The sequence below is a fragment of the Alligator sinensis genome, unplaced genomic scaffold (genome assembly GCF_000455745.1).
Source record: "Alligator sinensis unplaced genomic scaffold, ASM45574v1 scaffold273_1, whole genome shotgun sequence".
Classification (NCBI taxonomy): domain Eukaryota; kingdom Metazoa; phylum Chordata; order Crocodylia; family Alligatoridae; genus Alligator; species Alligator sinensis.
In genome coordinates, this window is record NW_005841943.1 from 655,225 (window position 1) to 672,101 (window position 16,877).

A 16,877-nucleotide genomic window follows, 5' to 3' on the forward strand; every position below is an offset into this window, starting at 1 on the left:
CTGGTCAGACCACAGTTGGAATACTGCGTGCAGTTTTGGGCGCCGCACTTAAAGAGGGATGTGGATAACCTGGAGAGGGTCCAGAGAAGGGCCACTCGTATGGTTAAGGGCTTGCAGGCCAAGCCCTATGAGGAGAGACTAGGGCACCTGGACCTCTTCAGCCTCCGCAAGAGAAGGTTGAGAGGCGACCTTGTGGCTGCCTATAAGGTCATCATGGGGGCACAGAAGGGAATTGGTGAGGTTTTACTCACCAAGATCCCCCTGGGGGTTACAAGAAATAATGGCCATAAGCTAGCAGAGAGCAGATTTAGACTAGACATTAGGAAGAACTTCTTCACAGTTAGAGTGGCCAAGGTCTGGAATGGGTTCCCAAGGGAGGTGGTGCTCTCCCCTAACCTGGGGGTCTTCAAGAGGAGGTTAGATAGGCATCTAGCTGGGGTCATCTAAACCCAGCACACTTTCCTGCCTATGCAGGGGGTCGGACTCGATCTATTGAGGTCCCTTCCGACCCTAGCATCTATGAATCTATGTGCACTGTGCCCATGAGAGACCCTAGTGGCGCAGGAGACAATCTGCATCTGAGTAAGCGGGAGGGATGGAGCGGGGAGCAGAAGCTACAGAGGGAAAGCAGAGAAGGGGCAGGAGACTACAGTGGATATGACTCTGGCCCCCACCTGAACTCAGGGTCAGGAGTCAGAGCTGCAGCAGCTGCCTGTTCCCCACTCTACTTCGCATGCAAATATGAGGGGCTTCCCCCTCACTACTGACTGGAGGAAAAAACCTTGTCTTATATTTGAGTAAATCTGGTCGTTTTTGTTAGAAATTGAGTAAATGTGGTCGTACACTTGGGTCCCGGCTCCGGTGCAAGACAGACAGGTGAAAGCCCATTGCACCCCTGTGAGCCCAGGGACCCCCCCAAGAGACCCTAGGACCTCCAACCAGCCCCGACCTGCCCACAGTTAAGCAGGGGCCCATAGTAGGAGGGACATAGCCCAGCAGGGAGGCAGCTCAGTGGAGCCGAGGAGGGTCAGGCCCTCCCCCGGCACCTACTTCGCCCAGCCTCCCAGGGAGCCATGCGTCCGGAGCCTCACAAACAGGATGTGCAAACAGGCGCGCTTCTGGGCCCGGTGCATGCGTTTGTGCAGGAGGGTGTGCAGGAGGGCTCAAGGCCCTGCCAGTGAGCCCTCCTACCTCCTCCTGGGAAGGTAGTCCCATCAGTAGTCGGCCTACCAGTAGCACGATGCGGATGGGCACATGCCGTACCCCAAAGGTCCCCTCAGAGTCTGCGGCCTCCCCGCCAGCACCTCAGAGGCCTCCACCCAGACGGAGCCCCTGGTTCTGGGCTCCACGCAGACGGAGCCCCTGGCTCTCAGCTGCGGGGCTGCCTGGCACGTTTCTAGGCTCATAGGACCGGGAGCATGGCCACCTCCCCTTGTGAGGTTTGCTCCACTTTGGAGTCTCTGGGGCACCAGACAGAGGAGCTCCAGGCTGCAGTCCAGAGACTGCATGCCATCAGGGATGGCGAGCAGGAGACAGACTCCTACTGCCAGGCCCTTCACCCCCTGGAGGTGGAGGGCAGACCAAGGTCACCTTCCAGGACAAGGGAGGACTCGGGGATCTCTCATACTGTCCAGCCAGGGGGTTGGACCAAGGTGGTCAAAGGCCCCAAGGCCCACCACACCAAGGTCCCCTCCCCTCTATGGCTTTGCAACAGGTACAAACCTCTTGCAGTCCCAGTAGAGCCTGCAGAGATGCCAGCTCCTGCAGGCAAGGGAGGATCACCCACCCCAACTCTCCCTAAGACAAAACGCAGAGTGGTCGTTGTGGCAGACTTCCTCCTGTGTGGGACTGAGGGAGCCATCTGCCACTCCGGCCCCCTTGCCCGGGAGGTCTGCTACTTCCTGGGGGGGCCAACATCAAGGACATAGCAGAGAGGATATTAAAAATTATCCAGCTGTCCGACCACTACCCTATGCTCCTTATCCATGTGGGCACAAATGACACGGCTCGGAGCAATCCCAGGCGGGTCATGAGAGACTACAGGGCTCTGGGAGTGGTGCTTAGGGGGCTGGGGGTGCAGGTGGTCTTTTCCTCGCTCCTCCCAGTTGTGGGTCATGGGCTGATGAGGGAAGAGATGGGTCGAGGTAGTCAACCAAAGTTCTGCGGCGCTGGTGTTATTGTGAAGGCTCTGGCTTCCATGATCACAGTCTGCTCTTTGGTGAGAGAGGCAATGGTCTGCTGGTGAGAGATGGCCTCCACCTCACTCTGCTGGGGAGGAGGCTCTTTTCAGCCAGACTGACTGACCTGCTCGACTGGGCTTTAAACTAAGCCTGACAGGGGATGTGGGGATTACTGCCACCACAAGCCCACTGGGCAATCTTTCTAAATCCAGCAGGCTAAGGCACTTAAGGGAGCCCACCCCTACCCTAGCCCTGGAATGATCTGTAGGGAAGGCAGGGGCCCCCAATGGGACACAAGTCCCATTGTACATTGGTGTACAGGCAAGTCCTCCCTTGCCTGTACACCAATGCCAGGAGCTTGGGGAATACAACAGAAGGAACCGATGCTCCTGCTAAACAAGAATGATTATGACCTCACACGGATAACAGAGACCTGGTGGGAATCCACCTATGACTGGGCCACAGGTATAGATGGCTATACCTTGGCTATACCCTGTACAGGCGAGATTGTACAGATAAAAGGGGTGACGGTGTAGCTCTCTGTGTCAAGGACAGCTACACATCCCTGCAAATTGACATTTGCACTCAGGAAGGAAGACTGGAGTCTCTCTGAGTTAAGATACATGGGGAATGTGGCAAGGGAGGCCTTAATGGTAGGAATCTCTTAATGGTAGAGCACTCAGCCAAATGTGATCAGTTGCAAAGCGTCCTCATGTCCGTGGACACGCTCTACCTGACTCAAGAAGTCTATGGGCCAACAAGAGGTAAAGCATTACTGGACCTGATACTGGCCAAAGGGGATGATCTGGTCAGTGACCTAAGAATTGATGGAAAGCTGGGTGACAGTGACCATGAGCTGATCACTTTTACTATCCATCGCAATGCTGGCAAGTCAGTCAGCCATACAGAAGTCCTCGACTTCAGGAAAGCTGACTTTGACACGCTCAAGAGGCTCGTTGTCAAGGCCCTAAGGGACCATGACTCGACTGGAAGAGGAGTCCAAGAGGAGTGGTTGCTCCTCAAGGGAGCAATCCTGACAGCACAAGGGATAGCCATCCCATCTCGGAGGAAGGGTAGCAAAAGGGCACAGCAACCCCCTTGGCTCAGCAGGGAATTTGAGGTCCTATGCTTCAAGAGAGAGACTTATAAAGGAGGAAGGCTGGAACTACCACCAAGGAGGAGTACTCAGCACTGGTCCGTACCTGCAGGGAGCAGATCAGGAAAGCAAAGGCTGCAACTGAGCTCCATCTGGCTTCACATATCAAGGATAACAAAAAGTCCTCTCTCAGATATGTAGGGAGTCAGGGGGGAAAAAAGCAAGGGTAACATTGGACCCCTGGTGAACCAAATGGGACAGCTGATAAACGACACCCAGGAAAAGGCCAATCTGCTCAATGGGTACTTCGCATCAGTCTTTCATCAGTCCAATGGGAACGCCCTGCCTAGCAAGACGTGGGATGGCCATGGTGAGGGCATATTTATACCTAGCATCAGCGTTGATCCTAGTGAAGGATCACCTTGAGAGGCTGGACACCTTCAAGGTCAGCTGGTCCTGACAGATTATACCCTGGAGTACTCAAGTAGCTGGCAAGTGTCATAGCCCAACCATTGGTAAAAATATTCGAAAACTCATGGTGCTCAGGTGAATTATCTGAAGACTGGAAGAAGGCCAATGTGGCCTTCCATCTTCAAGAAAGGGCAGAAAGTAGATCCCGGGAATTACAGGCCAATCAGCTTGACCTCAATCCCCAGTAAGATTCTGGAGAAAATTATCAAAGAGACCCTACTGGATAAACTGGCTAAGGGCAACACCCTGAGAGCACAGGTTTGTCGTGAGTAGGTCTTCCCTGACCAATCTCATCTCCTTCTATAACCAGGTAATGTATCACCTGGACAAGGGAGAAGAGATTGATGTCATATACTGGACTTTATGACCTCCACATGGAAAAACTGGCCAACTGTGGCTTCGGTTACACCACAGTCCGATGGCTGGGAAACTGGCTCCAAGGTCGGACCCAGACAGTAGTGGTCGATGGTAGCAAATCATTATGGGGCTCTGTGACCAGTGGCATCCCCCAAGGCTCTGTCCTTGGACCAGTTCTCTTTAACATCTTTAGCAACGATACGAACATTGGTGTCAGAAGTGCACTGGCTAAGTTCGCCGATGACACTAAACTTTGGGGCATAGCGTCCGCACCTGAAGACAGGCTAGGGATCCAGGCTGACTTGAATAAACTTAGTAAGCGGGCGGATAAAAACCTGATGACGTTCAATACCAATAAATGTGAGGTACTCCACCTCAGGGGAAAAAAAGCCTGCAGCATACTTATAGGCTTGGCAGTGCTATGGTTGCTAGCACCACTGCTGAAAGACTTGGGGGTCATGACTGACCATAAGATGAACAAGCAAACAAAACTCTGGTTTGCATCCATAGATGCTTCTCAAGTAAATCTCAGGATGTCACTCTCAGGATGCCATCCTCCCGCTGTACTTAGCCTTGGTGAGGCTGCAGCTGGAGTACTGCATCCAATTCTGGGCCCCACAATTCAAGAAGGACACTGAGAAGCTTGAGAAAGTCCAGAGGAGAGCCACGCGCATGATCAGAGTGCAAGAGAATAGGCCTTATTATGAGAGTTTTAGAGCCATGGCTCTCCTCAACCTTGAAAAGCACAGGCTCAGGGGGGTCCCACTGGCTGCTTATAAGTACATAAGGGGTGTACATCAGGACCTGGGAGAACGTCTGTTCACCAGAGTGCCCCAAGGAAAAACAAGGACCAATGGTCATAAACTCCTCCAAGACCATTTTAGGCTGGACATAAAATTTTCTTTACTGTCTGAGCTCCCAAGACCTGGAATAGACTCCCTCCAGAAGTGGTGCAGGAACCTACTCTGGCCTCATTCAAGAAACGCTTGGATGCTTATCTTGCTGGGATCCTTTGACCCTAGCTGACTTCCTCCCCCTGGGGCAGGGGGCTGGACTTGATGATCTTTGAGGTCCCTTCCAGCCCTAACATCTCTGAAATCTATGAAATTCCACCAGTAATAGCAGGGGAATTAAAACGCCTATGGCTGGTCTAGATTAAAATGGTCCACAAGTACTTGCTCTATGATGAAGCCCTCTAGCACTGAGGCCATGCCTTTGTGTGTGCAGTGCCTAGCAGAACAAGGCACTGGTACCTAACTGGTGGTCTCACTGTATCATAATAAAACATAAATAAGTATTTTCTGACCCTGCTCATGTTAACTATCTTGCTGCAAAATCCTAGGAGGCAGTGTAGTTTTTACTGAGATAGACCAGCATGCTCAACACCATATCCTTGCCTGTGAGTCATGTCACCTACCTACCTTACCTCTCACCTTTGCTACCAGGTGTTAATTATTCCTCTGTAAGCACTTATAATTACAACTATGCAGTGAAGATACCTTATTTCCAGTAAGGGTATCTGAGGTTAACAAAACAAAAGCTAAAACATACATTTAATCCAAGCTTATTTCAAGAGGTGGCATTACATAGATATTTAATAATATTATTTACCCTACCCTCTCTGCCACTTTCCATATTTTGGCAAGATAACTCTTAACATCTCATAGAACTGACATCAAACCAAATGATCAAATAAAAACAGTTTCCCTTTTTATAACAAACAAATCTCAGCATCTTGTACTTGTATCTCTAGCAGGGATGTAAATAGCTGTGAGCAAAAAAAACCCAAACCAAACAAACAAACCCCCCAAAACCACACAATCCAAGCTCCCCAAAAGACATCAGAGAGTCAGTAACACCTTCTCATAACAGAAGGTATTAACATACAATAGCTGGAATTAGATTAACCATACAAATTCATCATTTGAAAATATTGTTCTTGAGTTATCTTACTTGGGAATAGATGATGGCCAAATAGAAATATGCTCTGCTGCAATATCGTTCACAATGTCTTCCTAAGAGGAGAAAGACAGTACAACAGAAGTTACTGATGCAAGCACCTGCTTTAAAAAAAAAAATGGAAGGATGACAATGATGGTAATGATACTGTACTCACCCGGACATTATGAAGCTTGACAAACAGGGACAATATCGTAGTCAAAACCAATGGTTCCTATGAGAGACCAAGAGAGGGGGGGAAAAAAGAAACAAACAAACTTACAAGAATAAACAACAGTCCATTTTCTCCTCCTCAACCTCTGGAACTGTCAAAATCCCTACTTTCATATAATTTTGTTAGGACTCCTGCAATATACAGAAAATTGTTCACAACAGTTGTGTGGAAAGACATTAAGTAAGGGAATGTATCCCAAGTAGTTGAGTAAACAATCTTTATTTTAGGCCATCATGTATATTTGCCTCTCCTCTGGCTGATTTGTCTCTAAACTGTGGTTCTCAATTAAAACACATTTCTTTCTGATGTGTGCATGCTTTCACTGTAATCCAAACAGCAGCTACCTTCTCATCCCCAAAACTGCTTAGATTGTGTTGGACAATACAGCACATAGAGGCCTTCAAGGTAAAGAGGAGGAAGTTGGTTTGAAAGGAAGAAAAAAGCAATTTCACTCAACTGTATTTGTAACAACAGAAGATTCACGTGGTATCTAGGGTACAAGTTTATCAAAAACCCACTGTGACCAAAACTGTAAAGACATATGATATGTCTGAACTAATTTGATTTTACTGTGGGCAAAAGTGGAGCAGACATGTGACATACAACCTTGTAACAGAGTAAGTCACCCTGCTCCAGAGTAAAGTTACCCATAGGAAAGAGCATCAGTGCACTGGTGTATATCAGGCATGTGCTTGCAGCTCTAATCAATGTATTCCCAGGATAGCCATTTGCACAGGACAAAATAAGCTCTTTATTACCCTGCTCCTACTGGCAGGGCATAGTGACAGTGCTGACCAGGTAGCTTCCTCTAGAGAGCTGGTCATGTGCCTGCTGTGAACACCAGTATAAACTTAATTGTGGAGTAAAAGCCCCAAGGTAAACACATTGTGTGTCACCATCCAAAAATCCCTAACATTAGAAGCTGGTGGAGTTTCAAGCAAGTAATTCAGCACAACTTGTACTGGCTAGCAAGGTAAATCTCTAATTAAATCATATGCCATACAAAGCATCTACGTTTCCAGAATTTAATGGGAAATGAAGTCCAGTGAAATATAATACCAAAACAGAAACAGACACTGAAGCTCATAATTTAACTTACCCGTAGCTTTTTGATAAAAGAGAGTAATTCACTCCTAAAGAAAGATACAAACACATACATAAGGAATCAGAATATCATCCATTAGAAAGAACACAGGCAATTAGCCTGATTGACTCTACAGGTGGGAACATTTTCAGTTACAGCTCTGCATATTCAGGATACATGTTCTATTCTAATAGAACTATTGGGCTGTTCCATTTTAAAAGTTTCACAAAATGTCTTTTTTGTTTTTAGTTACACTTTTCATTTAGTTATTTTTCTCATATTTATTTGTACAGAGGGTGAGAAAAAGGTGCCTTGCATACACAAAGGTACTCTGTAGCCCCTTATACTACTGGACAAAAAAAAATTCTCAACCAGTAAACCTTGTCATGTAATCTTCATGAAAAGCAGAGCTACCACCCTGTCTGAATTAGAAGAAGAATCATATCAGGTTCAGTGTCTCAGAGTATAACTAGGCCCTGTTCCCTCTGGCTTCAAGAAATTACGTCACCAAAGCTACTTAAAAGAAAGGGCAAGCCTGCACATTCCAAAACTGCACAAAAATGCAAAGCAACCTGCTTTTTAGATATAAATTAAATTAGTATAAGAGTTACCAAAGAACAGTTCCTGGAGTTCTTAAAGTGCCACCATTCCAAAGCTCTAACATGGAGGGGCTGACCTAGGTTAGAGGCCCCAACAAGTAGCAGAAGGCTTGAAGTAACCTTGAACTTCATACTAGCTGCAAAAGCCTCTCAAGTTGGGAAAAGTGATGATACCTCTGCATTAACTAAAGAGTAGAAGAGGGGTTAGCAACAGGTTTGGGCCAGAGTACCAAAAACACCCCAACCTTGATTTATAAAATGCTGGCGTGCTGGGGCAGATGGCGGGGTAGCTGCAAGGGGCCTGATCTTTGTTACAGCAGCAGCAGCACAGCTGTGGCCCTTTCCCCACCATCCGCCTGGAGACACACACGCACCCACCACCAGTAACAAGCCTGGCTGGGTGCAGCAGCTTGCAGCCTCCACACCGCCTGCTGTGAGCAGCCTGGGCTCCATGGCAGGTGGCAGAGGACAGCCCAGAGTCCAGGCTGGCTGTGGCAGGCAGCCAGGAAACAGCAAGCCCCTGCACTAAGGTCTGTGGAGCCCTGGCCAGGCTTGCTGCTAGCAGTGAGTACACACATAGGCCTCTGGGTGGATGGCAGGGCAGCTGCAAGGAGTCTGATCCTTGTTGTAGCAGCACAGATCTGGCCTGCCCCAAGGCTGATGTGCCAAGCAAAATGCCTTCACGTGTCACACTCTGGCGCACATGCTGGGGGTTGCCAACCCCTGGATTCGAAGATGTTTGTTGACTAATGGTGAAACCTATTGGAGCCAACAAGAAGTTTTTTTACTGACAAGGTGATTCTTGGCTCCACTGAAGTATACTTTCTGAGAATAGTCTTGATTCAACAATCAATAAAGACATATTAATGCCAATACCTAGAAGTTGCCAAGGGCAGTTGGGAGATGCAAAGGTGATTTTTTTTTTTTTTTAAAATCAGTCTTTCAATTCCATATTTGGCATCGTCTTCCAGGAATTGCCTGCATTCAGCAACTGGATTAGTTGGAATGGCTTGGCGGTATTAACCAGATAAACAATCCATGGACACCTACCTGTACATAATGCCCAATGTAGATTCTCTGTGCTTGATTAAGCTTACTCTACCATCATTGCCTCGCTTGTGCTGGTTAGATACACTGCAGATCTGCACAACCACTTCCCAAAGGTCTTTAGCTGTCCGTCTACTTTCCTTGGGCCCTGGAAGTTCTTTGCATGTAGCAGCCAAGAGCTGTCCTAACTATGTAAGATGAAACAGCAAAAGTACTGGGGTTAGAGCTCCTCTGCATTTTAAACAAGGAGTAATAGGGACATTTGATATTTGTGTTAAAGACCTAATTAGGCCTTACTTCGTACTTTATAAGCAAAGGGGGAACTAAACTTTGCAACTGGAAAAGTTGCAAAGTTACTACAGGCTATACCAAACATGTGTAAAAGGGATCAGACTGTTAATACCTTTGTTTTTAATAATGTAGTGAACTCTAGGAAAACTGAAGTTCCCAGAAAACACCACTTCATTCTTGATACAAACACATTTCCATGTCACACTGCAAGACTACAGGCTGCATTTCACTATCCCTGCTATATGGAACAATCGGAAGGCACAATCTGAAGTTAAAAACCAAGGTTAAAAATATGAAGAGTAACTGCAAAGTGGACAGAACGGACCAGAGCAAGAATTTTCAGCACAGAATACAATGTGTGAGCATCTTGCTCCAATGTAATAACCTAACTTTAAGTACATACAACATTGCTGCAAAACCCAAATAGGTTTAAAACTTGAAACTTCAAATGGAATACATTTGAACTGCATGGCAGTATTTAACTTAGTCAAACGATTAAAAAAAAACTGCAAACAATTGAAACCTACACTAGGTAAACTAAATACTCTAAACACATTACAGAATTAAGGCCTGATTCTTAACTCTTCACATTCCCTGCATGTACCACTTAAATACTTTGTGCTTCAACTGTAACTACGGGGAACCAACTGATCATTGTTAATGTCTCACTTATGTTAGATAACTGTGAAGCCAGCTTGCTAGCAAGTTACCAGGTAAGGTGGTTATAAGCTGCGTCTGTTGTCTCAGCTGTTCTTACAGCTTTGGGGCTAATCTTACTGAACCTCAACCAAACTCTACCATACATTTAACATGTACTATATGTCAACACATTTGGTTTATTGGAAGGTCTTCTTTATTCATAATTAAAGTTAGAACTAAACAGGAGAGAAACAAGAGGTAATGACGCATGCCTTTACAAAAACAGGGTCCTTAAAAAAACAAAGTCAGATTTTGGCACCTTACCCCTTTAAGACTGAATATCCATTACCTTCACATAAGGATTAGTCTGCACCAGAGGTAAAGGAACTTGCATTGTTAAGTATTCATTCTCTCTCCAGTTTAACAAGAAGGCAACACATTCTTCTGCTATGACCTGGCGAAGGGGAATATCTAGAAGATATATATTTTTTTAAAAGTTAACCCATTGACTTAAAACTTTGAATTAATTCCATCCCCCCACTCACTGCCCCCTTTCTCCCTGCTGCCCTCCCCCAAACCCTCAGCATAAAATGACAAGTGGCTGGGAAAACATGGAATTAATTACCATTAACACCAGGAATTCTGTGGATACAACTACTCAAAGTCTATCTGCCACAATCAACCCACTTTAGATTCATATATTTTATAGCAGCAAACATGAGCACCAGGAACAACCTCTACCTTCAGCTGAAGGTTTAGATACTCAATACTTAAAAGTCAGGCTCACAGGAATCAGATGATAGCCAATTTTCAGCAGTCATTTGCCAAAGTGGTTCTTGCTAACAGTATAGAACAACAGTCCCCTTTTCAGACTTGGTCTTTTGCTCCATCCTTCCTTTTGGAGAGGTAGTTTCTCCCTCAAATCATCTCCCTTGATCACACACTATCAAACTTAGCCAAGATAAAGCTGCAGCTACCCTAAAATTTGTAGTAGCTCCCCCTGCTACTCCCCCTCCAAGTACTGCCACCCACCTTGCCCCAAGTGCAGCTTGGCTCAGCCCCCACTGGGAAGAACCCACCGTGGCCCCAGCCCACATCTGCAGCCTGCTTGCACCCTGTGTGCAGATCTGGGGGCACCCCCCCATGCCCTCCCAGGGTGCGGGCAACAAATGGCAGGCAATGCCCCTCCCCTCCCTTCCCTGCAAGAGCTGCAGCTCCATCCTGTACCCCATAGTCTGTGCCGTGACTGCTTCTGCTATAGCCTCAAACTTGCAACCTTTGGGCTGTCTACTGCATGCCTTAGCACACCCCAGCCCCCTCCTGAGAGACTGATCAGCAACATTCTTACCAGGTACTCTCATTTCCAAATATCCTCGGACTCTGCTTATCAGATCAGAGGGAGGACGTTCTCCAGAAACTCCTGCTCCTGCTTCATGAGTGTAAATGTCCAAGAGCAGCATTTCATTCAGCATGACCTGACGCAGCTTTGGAGAAAACTCTGTCACGAGTTCCAGGCAAGCAGCAAAAAGCTGCTTTGCATGGACAAAATCCTGTAATAAAAACATAGCAACCGAGAAACACATCGTTACTTCCATTTAGTCATATTTATGTGAAGAAATTTATGTGAAGTTTACATGAAAAAATAAAAAGAGCGCTGAAATATTGCTTAGTGATTCAAGCTTTGGCACTCGTGTAATGCCAGTTGCGGGTCCTTGGCATTGCTTAACATAATCTTTGAATACTGTCAACAAGCTTCAGATTGATGTGATACAGTGTAAATTACCAGAATTCTGGAGTGTTCAAGCAAAACAAAGTTTACATAGAAAGATGTACTGAAAAAACAAACAAATTTGAGGCACATGCTAGGACTCTTTAATCCTATGGTTCATTAGCCAGGGGCTTTAAGGCAATGAACAATTTTTTCATCTAATACACATTTGTTAAAACAGACAGCCAAAGGCTTGGCTAGCTGTAGCACTATGGCATAAAACAAACTTAGGTACATTACTGCATTAATCATTAATATATTTTGGTAAGTCTAAAGCAAGACTTCACATAAATGAATTTACTCTTCCTTACAACTTTCCAGTAAGTTGAGTATTGCTCTTATTTTATTATTGAGGTAGGAAGACAAAGTAGTACTAAATGGCTTGCTCAGGACTGTTTCATGTTATTCTTAGCTTGTTAAATGCACTTAACACAAGAGCAACTGCATGTTCAAGCAGTAGAACGTGTGCTAAGTGCACTTGTGTTGTAGCAAAGTTACGACTTTTCCCATGAGGCGCATCTCCAGACTGTATTAAGTAATATGTGCTCAGCTGTTGTTGGGCTGCTTCATGGAGATAATATGAGCGATTTGTGATCCTCACTCACATGTGACATCAACCAGGGATCCCTCTACTATACTAAGCCTCTAGTCCAGGTGGGACGAGGACAGCTACAACGGTCAGGAGGGAGGATCCTGGTTCTTTCACTTGCCAGGTTCCTCCAGGATCAAGTTGAAAGCTGGGTGCCCACAGTCCCATAGGGTCCCAGGGCTTGGACCAACAATCAGTGAGCAGTGCATGTTAGAAATGGCAATAAACATTACCATGTGATTGGTCAGAACATTTTCTAAACTTTAATACTGCACAAATTTAACATGTACTAAGTGTCCTGTACGACAAAGGCCTCTAATTACACAGAAACCTACTACAACAGTATAGCTATATTTCTTTAAAATAGCATTCTGTTTCCTCTTGTGGGTTACAAAGGATAAATTGCAGGCTTATTGCACCCAAGCATAGCACCATTTTCAGTGTTTACTAGATCAAATACATTGCTGTACAGTAAAATATTCAACTAAAGAACAGCTTAACAAGTATACTGCAACCAGCTCTTACTGGAAAATAGGATGTTCTTATGGGACAATGATTTTTATCCTTAACCATCAAAACATGCATGTATTAATGCCTATATGGTTTGCTCACCTTAATTGCACTGCAGTGTAACCCTTTTGCCATCAGGATGTAGACCAAATCTCTGGTCAAATTGTCCTTAATTCCTAAAATAACGTTGCCATAAACATTTGGTACTTCCCACTAGGAGAGAAATGTGTTAAACATAATTCATAACAGGAAGACTTTCTGGAACTATTAAGCCACTTATAAATGTTAGTGACATTCTTACTGAAAGCCACATCCAAGTTCCAGCTCAACATACACATTTGGGATTTTTTAAAAAATAAATTAGTCTTTGCATCCAGAAAAATCTCATTATACAGATAAATTTGCAGGGGACTTCACATACAAGTAGATGCATTAGTAGTAGTTACCATGAGAAAATATATAAGGAATCCCTACATTCCCTACATGAAGCTTCAACAGAATATTTAAGAGCTCAAAAGAAAAGAAAAACACCCTTAACTCTTCAGGTTAGTTTGACAGTTTAGGATAACTCTTTATATAATATAAAAATGCCATACTGGCTTAGACCAATTGCCCATCTACCCAAGTACCCTGGCTCTCACGGTGGCAATTAGATGCTTTAGGAGGGAGAGTATATGTACACAGCATGTCTAACGTAATCCATTCCCTGTCATACCCTCTCAACCATAATTGGTTTAGGGATAAATCAGAGGATACCCCCCTGACTGTTCTATTTAATAGCTCTCGATTGACCTGTCCTCCATAAAGCTGTTTAACCCAGCGATTCTCAGCCAGGGTGCCAGGGCACCCCAGAGTATTGCCAGGTCTTTTGAAGGGTGCTGTGAGATACAAGAATGTAAGTGAGGTGTCACAAGATAAACAGATAAACTAAGCAGATAACTGCAGGCTCATGCTTGTCCCTGCCTGGATGAGCCCTCATTTTTATTCCCAGGCCCCTCCACAAGGAAGTAAACACTGTAATCTATAAATTAGTTTTTGAAAATGGGTGTGCTCAATTCACAAGGTATGGAGGGGATCATATATCTGTGCCTCAAGTCCAATGAGAGGTGCCTCAAGTCTAAAAAGGTTGAGAACCACTGCTCTAACCCCTTTTTTGAATAAGGCTGTACTATCTGCCTCTGTGTCCATCTGGTAACAAGTTCTACAAGTTAACTACATACTGATAATTCCAGTAGATGGCCCCTATTCTTTTACTAATGACTACTAGTAAATTCCAGGAATTTAAGCCAAGAGCATACAAATTGGTATTTCTTTAGGCATCATGCTTAAAACAACAACAGAGAACCTGGTTTTCCCAACACCAAAGACTGCATCTTACAGCCAGTTACATACTGAAAAAAAATTCTAATTCAGTGAGGCAAGTAACAAGCATAATGGGGGGGAAAATGCAATAATTCTCTGAATTTAGAGAATTTTTTAACAATATGAGTTCTTAGATATGCCTTACCAACATCATCATGAAGACAGGGAAGATGGACATGGAAGTCAAACAAGTTACACAAGATCAAACTGCAGGTTTGTGGCAGAGCAACACTGAGAACTCAGTAATTATGACAGCTAGTCCCCCCTCCTCCAATTACTAATTATATTACCCCCATAAAAGGAGCTTACTGTGTCCTCTCAGCTGTTGTGAAGTACATTACCTTGCAAGAAACTGTCCAGAACTGGCGTTCCGAAGTCATGCCATGTAACTCAATTAAAATCTGACGAATCCTCCAAGGATCCATTGATAATATAAGCTGATGTTCCAGCTGGCCAATACTGACACTTGCTGATGCTAGCATGAAAGATGGGGAGGTCTGCAGTTTTATTTACTCGTTATACAAGTCCTTTGGCACACAGAAAAAATTTAAGAACATAATCCACTCGGGGATCCCATGTTTTGTTTCTCCTGTGAATCGAGCACCTAGTTCATGCCAGGGGCTCCTTATTTTTCTCTATTTCCCTTCTTCACCTTTCCATATGTCACTTCCCTATCACCCTTCAAATTAAATGGCTCCCTGCAATGTCCCATAAGCCAGGGCTCCCCATTTTTCCCTCCCAAGCCAAAGGTTCTGTGTGTACTACCCTGGAATGAAACTGAACGTCACGCACATGGAAACAACAATAAAACTTTATTCACTAGGAGCTCATCAGTTGAGAACACCTAAGGAGAAGGTGACTCTTGCTACACTACCTGGCCACAGTAGCTGTAAAAAAACTGCTATGATCCTATTACATACCAGGAGAGCTACTTTTAGAAAAGATAGAAAAGTATCAGTGCCAATACACCAGATAGTGGTGAGACTGACGAGGGAAATGGCAAACCTATCACACAAGGGACCAGAAGAGCTTGGTATGTTTAGCAAAACAGAAACTGACAGCAGTATGATGCAATTACTCCTCTAATATAGTTATCAACAGCAAATACCAGGAAAAGAGAAGAAACGTTTAAGCTCACAGACTACCCACCTACCACAAAAGTGCTACAAAAACAAGTCAGCCAGAAGTATATTTATGCAGGAGATCAGAAGGTCCTAATCATTAAAGAAGTGGCTCTGCAACAGCATTCCAACCAAAGTAGTAGAAATAAAAAAACCTAACTGCTTTTAAGATGGAGCTTAACAAGTTAACAAAGGGAACTACATGACAAAGTGCCTGCGATAGAGAAGGCGGCACTCTATGATCAAAGAGGTCCCTTCCAACTGTGTGCTCCTTTATTAGAATTCTATGAAACTGACCTGGGATATCATAAAATGAAGTCACAGGTTTGGTGCACAGATTGATTCGAGGGGACCTTTTCCTCATCTGGTCAATGAGCAGCTTCCGTTCATCATCTTTCAGGAGCGTTATGAAGAGCTCATGAGAAGAAATCATAAAGACAAGCTGAAGATCCTCCAAACCCAAACACAAATTCCTGAGCAAGTTTAAAAGATATCCATTAGCAGGACAACTAGCATAAAGTTCTTATTTTTACTGCTTGCATATGACATTTTTAGTAACTTTCTACATTTGCTTTACCTGCAGGTAAAGATTTGAAAGTGATTAAATTTTGTGGAAAATGTACTAATTTGGTCATTTATTTACAGCGGCTTCCCATGGAGCCATTGAATCACTGCAGAGATGTTAATAAATCTATCTATCTATCTCCCGAACATCATCTTGAGATTTGTAGCTGATGGGGAATCCAGGCAGTAATACCACAACATATTTATCCAACATCTCTCTTGGAGGGTTTGTAGCACAGAAAGGAATAGAACGTAGATCGCCCAATTCTTCAGCTAGCACAAATGTGTTAACAGTACATGTATTAACCCCAGTTTCTACTTAAATTAGCTTGGTTAATTCCACCACATCCAAAGAATCCCTGCCTTGAAATGTACTGTGCCCGCTAACTGCTGTTCTTCTGGGTCAAGAACCCAGTTTCTTTTGGGAGCTAATATTTGATGGAGAGGCGTGGAGCATTTCTGAATTTTTTAATAGGATTTAACATGCATAGCCCTTGGGCGGACCCAGCAGTTGCACAATAAGTTGATAGAGAATTTGATTCGTCTTTTGTTTTGGCTGAGGCAATGTTTTAACAGGCTAAGGAAGAAACCTATACAGCCTTCAAGGGAGCAGTGTTAGGCATTTCTCTGTAATAACTCTGGTAGGTATTGCAAACTACATTCATGATTTCTGGAATGGACCACATCCAAGTTTATTTGGCCAGAAAGGATGGGACTCAGAACTTGAAAAAAGTAGTGAGAAAATAAGGATGGGACGGGGGAAGAGAGGAGGGAAAAATGATTTTGAGATGTATGGAAGAGATGGATTAAAAAAGAAAAAGATCTAGTCTCTTGGATAATTCATGAAGAGTTAAACATTCTGTTTTACAAGCTATGCACTGTAAAGGCCAAGTAGTCTAATGCCAGGTACTTACTTGAGAAAAGCGGCCATTTTTCTTTGTGAAGATTCTGAAGCATGTTCTAAATGTATTGACCTTGAACACACCTAGGAAAAATAAGAATTAAATCATTAAACTTCAACAGGAA

General features: G+C 44.5%; 1 protein-coding gene across 12 annotated transcripts in view; it reads right to left on the minus strand.

The window, feature by feature from the left end:
• Nucleotides 1-16,877, minus strand: part of INTS8 (integrator complex subunit 8) — a 46,522-nt gene that overhangs the window by 13,962 nt on the left and 15,683 nt on the right. For all 12 annotated transcript variants that reach the window (XR_003093164.1, XR_003093162.1, XR_003093168.1 and 9 more), the window contains exons 11-20: nucleotides 16,766-16,836; nucleotides 15,585-15,760; nucleotides 14,508-14,641; nucleotides 12,907-13,017; nucleotides 11,286-11,487; nucleotides 10,287-10,408; nucleotides 9,011-9,195; nucleotides 7,377-7,410; nucleotides 6,221-6,277; nucleotides 6,058-6,119 (exon numbers count right to left, since the gene is read on the minus strand). Coding sequence is in view for 5 of the 12 variants with exons in the window: in XM_025199423.1 (XP_025055208.1) it covers nucleotides 6,058-6,119; nucleotides 6,221-6,277; nucleotides 7,377-7,410; nucleotides 9,011-9,195; nucleotides 10,287-10,408; nucleotides 11,286-11,487; nucleotides 12,907-13,017; nucleotides 14,508-14,641; nucleotides 15,585-15,760; nucleotides 16,766-16,836 (1,154 nt within the window). In the remaining 7 variants the exon portion in view is untranslated. The remainder of the gene's footprint in view (nucleotides 1-6,057; nucleotides 6,120-6,220; nucleotides 6,278-7,376; nucleotides 7,411-9,010; nucleotides 9,196-10,286; nucleotides 10,409-11,285; nucleotides 11,488-12,906; nucleotides 13,018-14,507; nucleotides 14,642-15,584; nucleotides 15,761-16,765; nucleotides 16,837-16,877) is intronic.